The sequence below is a fragment of the Cherax quadricarinatus genome, chromosome 4 (assembly GCF_038502225.1).
Source record: "Cherax quadricarinatus isolate ZL_2023a chromosome 4, ASM3850222v1, whole genome shotgun sequence".
NCBI classification, from domain to species: Eukaryota; Metazoa; Arthropoda; class Malacostraca; order Decapoda; family Parastacidae; genus Cherax; species Cherax quadricarinatus.
In genome coordinates, this window is record NC_091295.1 from 75005559 (window position 1) to 75020902 (window position 15344).

At 44.7% G+C, this 15344-nt stretch overlaps 1 protein-coding gene across 1 annotated transcript in view; it reads left to right on the forward strand.

The window, feature by feature from the left end:
* The first annotated feature begins 2373 nt into the window (after nucleotides 1-2373).
* LOC138854537 (roundabout homolog 2-like) overlaps nucleotides 2374-15344 on the forward strand; it is a 336616-nt gene continuing 323645 nt past the window's right edge. Inside the window, exons 1-2 of the mRNA XM_070098360.1 lie at nucleotides 2374-2438; nucleotides 2830-3668. Coding sequence (XP_069954461.1) covers nucleotides 3608-3668 — 61 coding nt within the window. The 5' untranslated portion in view covers nucleotides 2374-2438; nucleotides 2830-3607. The remainder of the gene's footprint in view (nucleotides 2439-2829; nucleotides 3669-15344) is intronic.

Sequence of the window (15344 nt, forward strand, 5' to 3'; positions counted from 1 at the left end):
GCATAGCAAAATTGCCTATCGAGACTGAGATCACCAGAGGTGCTAGTAGCATTCAGTTAGTAATGTGCAAGGCAAACCAGGAAGAACGCAGAGTTGTACATCATCAGTTGTACATCATCAGGTGACCTCAGGTCACCTGATGATGTACAACAGGATGAACCACCCGATGTGGTCCACCAGAAGGTTCGCATGGGTGGTGTAGACCACCTCAATACTGCAACTGGTGGGAGCACAAGGAGATTAACAGATAGTGACCCCTTCCATAATCCCCCGTAGTAAAATTTTATGAACGTGGGGAAAAATCCCTTCCGTATAAACCAAATAAAAGATAAATTGGGAGGGGTGTTAGTTGTTAGGTTAATCCACTCCAGTTCCACAACTACATTAAGGTGACCCAGAGTCAGGAGATGTAAGAAAGAAGATTGAGGATCAGGTTAGGGTATGCAATAAAGGAGTTTTTTCAGGTAAAAATGGACCTTAGACAGGGATGTGTGATGTCCCATTGTTGTTGTTGTTGTTGGTGTTGTTGTATGTACTTATAAGAGAGATGAATGTTAGAGTTAGGGAGAGTGTCTTAACTAATTTACTTGATGAACCAACTTTGAATTATGTCTATATAGGTGGCCCGGTGGCCTGGTGGCTAAAGCTCCCACTTCACACACGGAGGGCCCGGGTTCGATTCCCGGCGGGTGGAAACATTTCGACACGTTTCCTTACACCTGTTGTCCTGTTCACCTAGCAGCAAATAGGAACCTGGGTGTTAGTCGACTGGTGTGGGTCGCATCCTGGGGGACAAGATTAAGGACCACAATGGAAATAAGTTAGACAGTCCTCGATGACGCACTGACTTTCTTGGGTTATCCTGGGTGGCTAACCCTCCGGGGTTAAAAATCCGAACGAAATCTTATCTTATCTTATCATATAGCATATCAGTTCAGCCTTTTCAATTTTTACTCAACCTTTTTCACTATGAACCACTAAAGGACCCTTACTGCGTTAGAGTTTTTTTTGTGTACACACTATAACAACAACAATATTGGACAGAGATTATTATAATATATTCACAAGTAGATATTCCAAGTTGAGTCTAGGAAAGACAAAAGGGAATCGCAGCATAAGCGAGGAAAACAGGTAGTGTTGAGTATGAGAAAAGACGAAAGCTTTTAATGGATGAAAAAAAAAAACAGGAATGTATCGGAATACTGTGGTTCAAATACTTCTTCTGTATATAGATGAGACATGATCCCTGAATGTTGTAGCGATGAGACTGAGGGAAGAAGAGATATATCATATCAATGAGTGGTGCGAATATCGTGCAGAAAATAAGTGAAGAAATTAGTTGTGGTAGTATGAAAGTAATAATTCAGGGAGTGGAAGAAGGGCAGTCAAGATTATCAAGTCTGATCAAGTGGGTTTATACATCTGGAGTAGTGAAATGTAGGTAGGGATTATCTCTCAAAGAATTATGCTATAGGGGGGAGGAAGAGAGGGGATGTTGATAATAGATTCTGGACTAACAGACTATATTCAACCTATACAAGTTGTATGAAAACAGTGAGAGGAATGGTAGTGATAGTGGTGGGTTAGTGAGAACAGTGGTGTTTATGGTTGTAAACTGACAAGTGGTAGCGAGACAGTATTAATGGCAGAGGTTGTAACAGAAGTCACAGTGCTGATAGCTAAGACTGGTGACTGGTTGGCTGAAGTTTTGAAGCAGTGATGGTGACAGCGGTAGTGATGACAGTAGTAGTAAACATATTAAGTCACAATACTATGGTTGGAATCATTCACAACAAAACCCACTCTGTAAAGTGATACTAATGCTTCAAGAGGCAGGAACGCCCTTGAAAGTTTTCTATTTAAAGTGTGGACCATGAAGAGTGGTGGTAATGGTTGGTAGAAGTATGTTGACATGTGGGGGTGATGGGTGTTAGGAGTATGTTGATATGTGGGGGTGATGGATATTGTAGACAGTGGTGAAGGATATTTGTAGACAAGAAGTGGTGGGTGATAGTGTTAGTGAAAATATCAACGCTCAACAAAGAAGTGGTGTTGATGGCTGTGAGGATAGTGATAGTTGGTAGAGGTATTCTGAGAAGTGGTTGTGTAGCAGCCTCAAGTGTACTGAGGTGGTGGGTGGTGAAGGAATTGTGTGATGAGAAGTCTGGTTGTGGTATTAGTGTGTGTACTAGCCTAGTTGTACTCACCTAGTTGTGGTTGCAGGGGTCGAGTCAGCTCCTGGCCCCGCCTCTTCACTGGTCGCTACTGGGTCACTCCCCTGAACCATGAGCTTTATCATACGTCTCTCTCTCTCTCTCTCTCTCTCTCTCTCTCTCTCTCTCTCTCTCTCTCTCTCTCTCTCTCTCTCGAGTCAGTGTACCGCTGGTGGTGGTGCGAAGCGGTTGTGTGGAGGGAGACTGTCAGAGATGACCATCTGGGTGCCACTATCACGTGTTTTATGTTAACGCCTAACACACACGCACTGTTCCACGTGTCTTGTATTAACACCTCAAACACACAGTGTTTCACGTGTCTCGTGTTAACACCTCAAACACACAGTGTTTCACGTGTCTCGTGTTAACACCTCAAACACACAGTGTTTCACGTGTCTCGTGTTAACACCTCAAACACACAGTGTTCCAAGTGTCTTGTGTTAACACCTCTCTCTCTATCTCTCTTTCTCTCTCTCTCTCACACACACACACTGTCTTCTTCCTCAGCTTCTTAACACACTGTTTTAAACTAGGACAAAATAAGTCTATACTCCACAAAATACGTCAATGTTTCATTTAACAAAGTTAATGATAATTAAAACATTACACAATGTAGCGATAATCAGGACATTGACAGCGATGGAAACAAATAAACATTATCTTGAGTTAACAAAAACATTTATATAGAATAAAATCTGCCAGACGAAGTTAAATGTTGAATATCAGTGGCCGCACTCTACTGAGGTAATGTTGTAAGTCAACCACACATCGTATCTTTCCACCACCTCCACAATCTTGTAAGCAATATTGTTAAACTAGATATTAACTTTCTTGTGATATCCGCTTGTACAAGTATGGTGCTTACGCCTGCTGCCTCTATCTAGCAGTGAACGAGTCCTTCGAGTTGTGGGTCGCATCTTCAGCATGAGAACCTAAGGACCTCGAGGAAAGTAGTCAAAAACTTCGCCGTCTTTGATTTTACTGGGATAATAGCCCTCCCATGTTAAATATAATACGGAGAAAGTCTTATTTTTCGCCAACTACTGAGACATTACAGCTATAAGCGTCCACTTCCCTTGACCAGCACTCTAACTACACAGATGCTGTAAGATCTCGAAGAGAAACTACACCAGCACCAACACTGCAACGGCAATATCAACATTAGTAGCAGCATCAACAGCACCAGACGCAACACTAAATGTTGCAGCAACAGAACTGCAGCAGCAATAACGACAGCACTGTAGCATCACAGCAGCGTCAGAAGCACCGCGGCAGAAGCACTGTAACATCATTGCAGCAGCAACAAGCACCAGCAGCAGTACTAGTAGCAACAAAAGCAGCAGCAGTACTAATAACAGAAGCAGCAGCTGTACCACCACCAAAATACATACAAGATGGGTGTACAGACTCGGCTGCTACTGCTGCTCATTGCTACAACCTCAAAAACTGTTAATGGTGAGTTTTTACTTATTTTTTATTTTTTATTATCACACTGGCCGATTCCCACCAAGGCAGGGTGGCCCGAAAAAGAAAAACTTTCACCAGGGTGCTTTACACTACAGTTTTTAAACTGCAACATTAACACCCCTCCTTCAGAGTGCAGGCACTGTACTTCCCATCTCCAGGACTCAAGTCCGGCCTGCCGGTTTCCCTGAACCCCTTCATAAATGTTACTTTGCTCACACTCCAACAGCACGTCAAGTATTAAAAACCATTCGTCTCCATTCACTCCTATCAAACACTCTCACGCACGCCTGCTGGAAGTCCAAGCCCCTCGCACACAAAACCTCCTTTACCCCCTCCCTCCAACCTTTCCTAGGCCGACCCCTACCCCGCCTTCCTTCCACTACAGACTGATACACTCTTGAAGTCATTCTGTTTCACTCCATTCTCTCCACATGTCCGAACCACCTCAACAACCCTCCCTCAGCCCTCTGGACAACAGTTTTGGTAATCCCACACCTCCTCCTAACTTCCAAACTACGAATTCTCTGCATAATATTCACACCACACATTGCCCTCAGACATGACATCTCCACTGCCTCCAGCCTTCTCCTCGCTGCAACATTTATCACCCATGCTTCACACCCATATAAGAGTGTTGGTAAAACTATACTCTCATACATTCCCCTCTTTGCCTCCAAGGACAAAGTTCTTTGTCTCCACAGACTCCTAAGTGCACCACTCACCCTTTTCCCCTCATCAATTCTATGATTCACCTCATCCTTCATAGACCCATCCGCTGACACGTCCACTCCCAAATATCTGAATACATTCACCTCCTCCATACTCTCTCCCTCCAATCTGATATCCAATCTTTCATCACCTAATCTTTTTGTTATCCTCATAACCTTACTCTTTCCTGTATTCACTTTCAATTTTCTTCTTTTGCACACCCTACCAAATTCATCCACCAATCTCTGCAACTTCTCTTCAGAATCTCCCAAGAGCACAGTGTCATCAGCAAAGAACAACTGTGACAACTCCCACTTTATGTGTGATTCTTTATCTTTTAACTCCACGCCTCTTGTCAAGACCCTCGCATTTACTTCTCTTACAACCCCATCTATAAATATATTAAACAACCACGGTGACATCACACATCCTTGTCTAAGGCCTACTTTTACTGGGAAATAATTTCCCTCTTTCCTATGTACTCTAACTTGAGCCTCACTATCCTCGTAAAAACTCTTCACTGCTTTCAGTAACCTACCTCCTACACCATACACCTGCAACATCTGACACATTGCCCCCCTATCCACCCTGTCATACGCCTTTTCCAAATCCATAAATGCCACAAAGACCTCTTTAGCCTTATCTAAATACTGTTCACTTACATGTTTCACTGTAAACACCTGGTCCACACACCCCCTACCTTTCCTAAAGCCTCCTTGTTCATCTGCTATCCTATTCTCCGTCTTACTTTTAATTCTTTCAATAATAACTCTAACATACACTTTACCAGGTATACTCAACAGACTTATCCCCCTATAATTTTTGCACTCTCTTTTGTCCCCTTTGCCTTTATACAAAGGAACTATGCATGCTCTCTGCCAATCCCTAGGTACCTTACCCTCTTCCATACATTTATTAAATAATTGCACCAACCACTCCAAAACTATATCCCCACCTGCTTTTAACATTTCTATCTTTATCCCATCAATCCCAGCTGCCTTGCCCTCTTTCATTTTACCTACTGCCTCACGAACTTCCCCCACACTCACAACTGGCTCTTCCTCACTCCTACAAGATGTTATTCCTCCTTGCCCTATACACGAAATCACAGCTTCCCTATCTTCATTGTGGCCCGGTGGCCTGGTGGCTACAGCTCCCGCTTCACACACGGAGGGCCCGGGTTCGATTCCCGGCGGGTGGAAATTCCGACACGTTTCCTTACACCTATTGTCCTGTTCACCTAACAGCAAATAGGTACCTGGGTGTTAGTCGACTGGTGTGGGTGGCATCCTGGGGGACAAGATTAAGGACCCCAATGGAAATAAGTTAGACAGTCCTCGATGACGCACTGACTTTCTTGGGTTATCCTGGGTGGCTAACCCTCCGGGGTTAAAAATCCGAACGAAATCTTATCTTATCTTATCTTATCTTCATCAACATTTAACAATTCCTCAAAATATTCCCTCCATCTTCCCAATACCTCTAACTCTCCATTTAATAACTCTCCTCTCCTATTTTTAACTGACAAATCCATTTGTTCTCTAGGCTTCCTTAACTTGTTAATCTCACTCCAAAACTTTTTCTTATTTTCAAAAAAATTTGTTGATAACATCTCACCCACTCTCTCATTTGCTCTCTTTTTACATTGCTTCACCACTCTCTTAACCTCTCTCTTTTTCTCCATATACTCTTCCCTCCTTGCATCACTTCTACTTGGTAAAAACTTCTCATATGCTAACTTTTTCTCCCTTACTACTCTCTTTACATCATTCCACCAATCGCTCCTCTTCCCTCCCGCACCCACTTTCCTGTAACCACAAACTTCTGCTGAACACTCTAACACTACATTTTTAAACCTACCCCATACCTCTTCGACCCCATTGCCTATGCTCTCATTAGCCCATCTATCCTCTAATAGCTGTTTATATCTTTCCCTAACTGCCTCCTCTTTTAGTTTATAAACCTTCACCTCTCTCTTCCCTGATGCTTCTATTCTCCTTGTATCCCATCTACCTTTTACTCTCAGTGTAGCTACAACTAGATAGTGATCTAATATATCTGTGGCCCCTCTATAAACATGTACATCCTGAAGTCTACTCAACAGTCTTTCATCTACCAATACATAATCCAACAAACTACTGTCATTTCGCCCTACATCATATCTTGTATACTTATTTATCCTCTTTTTCTTAAAATATGTATTACCTATAACTAAACCCCTTTCTATACAAAGTTCAATCAAAGGGCTCCCATTATCATTTACACCTGGCACCCCAAACTTACCTACCACACCCTCTCTAAAAGTTTCTCCTACTTTAGCATTCAGGTCCCCTACCACAATTACTCTCTCACTTGGTTCAAAGGCTCCTATACATTCACTTAACATCTCCCAAAATCTCTTTCTTTCCTCTGCATTCCTCTCTTCTCCAGGTGCATACACGCTTATTATGACCCACTTCTCGCATCCAACCTTTACTTTAATCCACATAATTCTTGCATTTACACATTCATATTCTCTTTTCTCCTTCCATAACTGATCATTTAACATTACTGCTACCCCTTCCTTTGCTCTAACTCTCTCAGATACTCCAGATTTTTTTACTTATTATTACTATCAATTTGATTCTTGTTACTGCAGAACCTGACATCTGAGCAAGTGAGAGAGTTTGCTAACATAATTCATCAAACTCTTGAAGAAAATGCAGATAATCTTAGACGAAGTTAATTTATTGCTATCAGACACACTAACAACCCAAACTAGATAACACAAAAAAAAAAAAAATTCCAAGATGATTACGTGAAGCAACTATGAACTAATACAGGTACAGTATTATATATTGTGAAATATTTGACCAGACTTACCTAGTGGGAGGTTAAATTAAAGTTTTAATGGATCTGTTGATCCAACATCAGTTTTGCCCTTTCAGAAGGGTGCCTTGATGCTAGTGAAGAGCTCTTGATTCAAGGAACTGGAGCTACCCTACGCTTCATGTTTCACTATGTATGGAGCTTTTTTCATGTTTTGCTGTTTAGAGATTTATTATGTTATGCTGAGGGTAGAGGTTCATTAAGTCACAGTGAAGTATTATCCCAAGTAAAGCTTAGTCTTCATCGTGTGTCATTTCACACTAGTGTGTGGTGCTGTGAGAGTGATATTATCTTCCTAGGAAGGTCTCTATGCAAGTGATGTGGTAATATTGTTCTAGATGTGCCAAAATAAACCACTAGAAGTTGTAGTTACAGGCAAGTAATGCATTTATGTTTCTGTAGCTTAAATACAAGAGTTTAAAAAATGTTGAGTTAATTAGTTATTTTAAATTTGTGTTAAAACTGAATGTTTTAAGATTGTTTTAGTGAGCTTAATGCTCATTAATCATAGTATTTTGCTGTTAACCAGGCAGTGGCCAGCTGCTGGTGTACAGTGTTACACATTAACCCGGAGTCTTTATACAGTGCTAAAAACAATACATCTCGTATCTCTATACATATTAACAAAAACTTTGCAATGGCTATCTTTAAGAAATTAAAGTTTGCCACCGGACTCAGTTTCCAGAGTGAACATTTATATCTGATAATTAAAACAGTTATAGGTGGAGAAGGGGATGGGTGGAGGGGGACATTAAAACCGTCCTTAAACCTTTTATGAACCTATTTTATATAGAGTGATTTTTTTGAGAATGTTTCTAAATGTACTTTTTCAATGTTTACAAATAATGGGTTTACAAGAGAGCTGAGTGTAACAGAGCAGAAGAGGTTGTCACCAGTGACGTCAGTGACTTCAGTGACTTCAGTGACTTCAGTGACTTCAGTGACTTCAGTGACTTCAGTGACTTCAGTGACTGGAAAGTCACAAGTTAGCGAGGCCCACCAGTAAAAAGAAAGGATGTAATAAAGTTGGTAGAATAACCGACAATATGTAAAGTAAAAGGACACACGTGCAACTGTGATATTTTATTGTGGCAACGTTTCGTTCTCCAGGAGCTTTGTCAAGCTTTGTCGGCTTGACAAAGCTCCTGGAGAGCGAAACGTTGCCACAATAAAATGTCACATTAGTTGCACTTGTGTCCTTTTACTTTACAAAAACAAAGGTCATGATAAGCAACTGTCAGTAACAGATAGAGTTGCAGAAGACATCTGACGTAGCTGCTGGACTGGGTCAACATTTCAACAATAAAAATACCTAGTGTTATACTTGAGTTCCTCTCATTAATTAGCTGCTGCTGTATACCATTCATGAGTTAACCTGGTTTTAATATTCTCCATTGTTACTATGTAATCATATTTGGACTCACTACTATTACTAATAAATAATAATAATAAAACACTTGGTTCATGAAGAAGTAAGAGGACTGTGGTGACCTTGCTGCTGTCAGGTACTGAAACCTGGGTATTGTGCCACCGAGAATTATATTTTTTAAGAGGAGGAGGAGGGGTAAGGGGAGAGGGAGGGGGGAAGGGGAGAGGGAGGGGGAAGAGGGAAGGAGGAGGGGTAAGGGGTACACAGAGAGACACACACACAGACAGACATAATTTAATGACCCCTGAACTGTAACAATGATAAAGACGTAACATGTCGTCAGGTTCTCTCTCCTTGACAACATTCTCTTAAAAAAATCTTATTCTCTCAAATTATAACAATTTTCAGTTCACTTCCGGAAGTTCAGTAGTCATTACGGTAGTACTTAGTGCTAAGTATCACCATTATTGCCCAAATATTAGTGCTATCACCAAAGTTACTTAACTCAGTCCAACTCACTATTGCCTGATAAAAATGTGTTTCTTGTCAAGTCCGTTCACTAACTTTAGGTTAGTAAACAAACTTAGTGATGAGTGTAGATGATAACGAAATAACATTACATCTGAGTTTTGAAGATAACTATAAACCTTACATCTGAATTTGATGAAGATAACTGTAAACCTTACAGCTGTATAATAACTGTAAGCCATCTTATATTTGAATAGATCATGACTGTAAATAATTCCGGTTCTCTCAGTATCTATACCTCACTTCTCTTGGATAGTTATCTATTAACCTATTACACACGACAGGAGGGTAGAACCTCCCCGGATGGTTGTCTACTAACCTACTACACATGACAGGAGAGTAGAACCTCCCCGGATGGTTGTCTACTAACCTACTACACATGACAGGAGGGTAGAACCTCCCCGGATGGTTGTCTACTAACCTACTACACATGACAGGAGGGTAGAACCTCCCCGGATGGTTGTCTACTAACCTACTACACATGACAGGAGGGTAGCACCTCCCTGGATGGTTGTTGTCTACTAACCTACTACACATGACAGGAGGGTAGCACCTCCCTGGATGGTTGTTGTCTACTAACCTACTACACATGACAGGAGGGTAGCACCTCCCTGGATGGTTGTTGTCTACTAACCTACTACACATGACAGGAGGGTAGCACCTCCCTGGATGGTTGTTGTCTACTAACCTACTACACATGACAGGAGGGTAGCACCTCCCTGGATGGTTGTTGTCTACTAACCTACTACACATGACAGGAGGGTAGCACCTCCCTGGATGGTTGTTGTCTACTAACCTACTACACATGACAGCACCTCCCTGGATGGTTGTTGTCTACTAACCTACTACACATGACAGGAGGGTAGCACCTCCCTGGATGGTTGTTGTCTACTAACCTACTACACATGACAGGAGGGTAGCACCTCCCTGGATGGTTGTTGTCTACTAACCTACTACACATGACAGGAGGGTAGCATCTCCCTGGATGGTTGTTGTCTGCTAACCTACTACACATGACAGGAGGGTAGCACCTCCCTGGATGGTTGTTGTCTACTAACCTACTACACATGACAGGAGGGTAGCACCTCCCTGGATGGTTGTTGTCTACTAACCTACTACACATGACAGGAGGGTAGCACCTCCCTGGATGGTTGTTGTCTACTAACCTACTAAACATGACAGGAGGGTAGCACCTCCCTGGATGGTTGTTGTCTACTAACCTACTACACATGACAGGAGGGTAGCACCTCCCTGGATGGTTGTTGTCTACTAACCTACTACACATGACAGGAGGGTAGCACCTCCCTGGATGGTTGTTGTCTACTAACCTACTACACATGACAGGGGGGGTAGCACCTCCCTGGGTGGTTGTTGTCTACTAACCTACTACACATGACAGGAGGGTAGAACCTTCCTGGATGGGTGTTGTCTACTAACCTACTAGACATGACAGGAGGGTAGCACCTCCCTGGATGGTTGTTGTCTACTAACCTACTACACATGACAGGAGGGTAGAAGCTCCCTGGATAGGTGTTGTCTACTAACCTACTAGACATGACAGGAGGGTAGCACCTCCCTGGATGGTTGTTGTCTACTAACCTACTACACATGACAGGAGGGTAGAAGCTCCCTGGATAGGTGTTGTCTACTAACCTACTAGACATGACAGGAGGGTAGCACCTCCCTGGATGGTTGTTGTCTACTAACCTACTACACATGACAGGAGGGTAGAACCTCCCTGGATAGGTGTTGTCTACTAACCTACTACACATGACAGGAGGGTAGAACCTCCCTGGATAGGTGTTGTCTACTAACCTACTAGACATGACAAGAGGGTAGCACCTCCCTGGATGTACCAAACCCTAGCTGACAATACTGTGCTCACAACATACTTCAGGGAAGGCGCGAGATACCAGAGTCTGGGTTAAAACGGCTTATCAACTCATTAAATCCAGCGGTAATCAATTCACGAGTTGTTGATCTGTTGGAGTGAGTAGGAGGGGGGGGGAGGCCAGATTGACGACTAGGCCGTAAACAGACTCATCAATCTCGTGACAGCTGGACCAACGCATGCCTCAATGATCAGCCAACAGGGAATTACATAACATACTGTGTAAAGGTGAGGTTCAACGAACAGACTGAGACTGGCTCAGATATATACAAAGACACAGACTGGCTCAGATATATACAAAGACACAGACTGGCTCACAGATATATACAAAGACACAGACTGGCTCACAGATATATACAAAGACACAGACTGGCTCAGATATATACAAAGACACAGACTGGCTCAGATATATACAAAGACACAGACTGGCTCAGATATATACAAAGACACAGACTGGCTCAGATATATACAAAGACACAGACCGGCTCAGATATATACAAAGACACAGACTGGCTCACATGTATATACAAAGACACAGACTGGCTCACATGTATATACAAAGGCACAGACTGGCTCACATGTATATACAAAGGCACAGACTGGCTCACATGTATATACAAAGACACAGACTGGCTCACATGTATATACAAAGGCACAGACTGGCTCACATGTATATACAAAGACACAGACTGGCTCACATGTATATACAAAGACACAGACTGGCTCACATGTATATACAAAGACACAGACTGGCTCACAGATATATACAAAGGCACAGACTGGCTCACATGTATATACAAAGACACAGACTGGCTCACAGATATATACAAAGGCACAGACTGGCTCACATGTATATACAAAGACACAGACTGGCTCACAGATATATACAAAGGCACAGACTGGCTCACATGTATATACAAAGACACAGACTGGCTCACATGTATATACAAAGCCACAGACTGGCTCACAGATATATACCAAGGCACAGACTGGCTCACAGATATATACAAAGGCACAGACTGGCTCACATGTATATACAAAGGCACAGACTGGCTCACAGATATATACAAAGCCACAGACTGGCTCACATGTATATACAAAGGCACAGACTGGCTCACAGATATATACAAAGCCACAGACTGGCTCACAGATATGTACACAGCCACAGACTGGCTCACAGATATATACACAGCCACAGACTGGCTCACAGATATATACACAGCCACAGACTGGCTCACAGATATATACACAGCCACAGACTGGCTCACAGATATATACACAGCCACAGACTGGCTCACAGATATATACACAGCCATAGACTGGCTCACAGATATATTCACAGCCATAGACTGGCTCACAGATATATACACAGCCACAGACTGGCTCACAGATATATACACAGCCACAGACTGGCTCACAGATATATACACAGCCATAGCCTGGCCGAGAGTCGGACACCCACAAACAGTCACCACACAGGTGTAAACTAATACCTCTCATATAACCACTGAGGTTCACTCTACTTGCCACGCATTTTTGCACTGCATCAAATTCTCTTTAATTTAGTTATGTGTTTTTTTCTGCGCCGTTCCCAGCGTCAGTAATTGTTAGCTGACTTTTATATTGGCGGAGGTTTAGAAAGGCTGACTGCGCCCCTACAACATAATACAACTTACAACACGGCAACAACACAAACAACAGTATAGGAATACAACTCACTACAACAATTCAAAATAAATCATTGCACTCTGGTACCACGAAACAGGATACGAAACTAAACGTAACACAAAGTAACAACACAAAACAACGTAATAATACATTAAACACAATAGAACACAGTAAAGTACAATACAATACACCAAGTTTTGCATCATAATGTAACAATACAACTTACTACTGCATAGTACAACAATATATCGACAACAAAAGAGCCATTTTTTGACCAGTTTGGGTAACAAACGCTGCTCTTAACCAGAAAAAGCTATGTAACAAAGTTCATCCTTCATACAGAGTCACTATCTGACCATCAGCTAGCTTCGTCTGGTTGTTCCAGCGTCAACACCAGCCCCTCCAGCGGCAACATCAGCCCCTCCAGCGTCAACACCAGCCCCTCCAGCGGCAACACCAGCCCCTCCAGCGTCAACACCAGCCCCTCCAGCGGCAACATCAGCCCCTCCAGCGTCAACACCAGCCCCTCCAGCGGCAACATCAGCCCCTCCAGCGTCAACACCAGCCCCTGCAGCGGCAACACCAGCCCCTCCAGCGGCAACACCAGCCCCTCCAGCGTCAACACCAGCCCCTCCAGCGTCAACACCAGCCCCTCCAGCGGCAACACCAGCCCCTCCAGCGGCAACACCAGCCCCTCCAGCGTCAACACCAGCCCCTCCAGCGGCAACACCAGCCCCTCCAGCGTCAACACCAACCTCACTAGGGTCAACACCAGCCCCTCCAGCGTCAACACCAGCCCCTCCAGCGGCAACACCAGCCCCTCCAGGGTCAACACCAGCCCCACTAGGGTCAACATCAGCCTCACTAGCCTCAACACCAGCCCCCCCTAGCGTCAACACCAGCCCCTCCAGCGTCAACACCAGCTCCACTAGCGTTAACACCAGCCCCCCTAGCGTCAACACCAGCCCCTCCAGCGTCAACACCAGTCCCTCCAGCGTCAACACCAGCCCCACTAGCGTCAACACCAGCCCCACTAGCGTCAACACCAGCCCCCTAGCGTCAACACCAGCTCCTCCAGCGTCAACACCAGCCCCTCCAGCGTCAACACCAGCCCCTCCAGCGTCAACACCAGCCCCTCCAGCGTTAACACCAGCCCCACTAGCGTCAACACCAGCCCCACTAGCGTCAACACCAGCTCCACTAGCGTCAACACCAGCCCCACTAGCGTCAACACCAGCCCCACTAGCGTCAACACCAGCCCCACTAGCGTCAACGCCAGCCCCACTAGCGTCAACACCAGCCCCCTAGCGTCAACACCAGCTCCTCCAGCGTCAACACCAGCCCCTCCAGCGTCAACACCAGCCCCTCCAGCGTCAACACCAGCCCCTCCAGCGTTAACACCAGCCCCACTAGCGTCAACACCAGCCCCACTAGCGTCAACACCAGCTCCACTAGCGTCAACACCAGCCCCACTAGCGTCAACACCAGCCCCTCCAGCGTCAACACCAGCCCCACTAGCGTCAACACCAGCCCCACTAGCGTCAACACCAGCCCCACTAGCGTCAACACCAGCCCCACTAGCGTCAACACCAGCTCCACTAGCGTCAGCACCAGCCCCACTAGCGTCAACACCAGCTCCACTAGCGTCAACACCAGCTCCACTAGCGTCAACACCAGCCCCACTAGCGTCAACACCAGCCCCACTAGCGTCAACACCAGCCCCACTAGTGTCAACACCAGCCCCACTAGCGTCAACAGCCCCTCCAGCGTCAACACCAGCCCCTCCAGCGTCAACACCAGCCCCTACAGCGTCAACACCAGCCCCACTAGCGTCAACACCAGCCCCACTAGCGTCAACACCAGCCCCACTAGCGTCAACACCAGCCCCACTAGCGTCAACACCAGCTCCACTAGCGTCAACACCAGTCCCACTAGCGTCAACACCAGCCCCACTAGCGTCAACACCAGCCCCACTAGCGTCAACACCAGCCCCACTAGCGTCAACACCAGCCCCTACAGCGTCAACACCAGCCCCACTAGCGTCAACACCAGCCCCACTAGCGTCAACACCAGCCCCACTAGCGTCAACACCAGTCCCACTAGCGTCAACACCAGCCCCACTAGCGTCAACACCAGCCCCTACAGCGTCAACACCAGCCCCACTAGCGTCAACACCAGCTCCACTAGCGTCAACACCAGTCCCACTAGCGTCAACACCAGAGAATACTTGATAATGAACAGAAGAGGAATGTGATCTCTCCCGCCTCTCCTACACACCCTAACTGTTGCCAGACCCAGTATACACTTACTCTACCCTACCACATCTACACACAAACTCAATCCTAGCTATTATTTCCTTAATTTTTCCATAAACGAGTAACTGAAATTTGTCAGTTATTCCGTCTGGAAAACTTGAGGAAATACCTTGAACGGAGTATACTACAAACTCTAACCTCACAATAAAGCGAACAAGTAGGTTTATTCAGGTATACACAAATATAGTTTTATAGATTATCATAAATAGCAGCATAGTGGACTTCTTGGGGTTTCAAATGCAATGCTTGTAGCCTTCACAGAGACCCACCTACAAGATTACTTTGACAGTGAAATATGGATACCTGGGTACAACCTT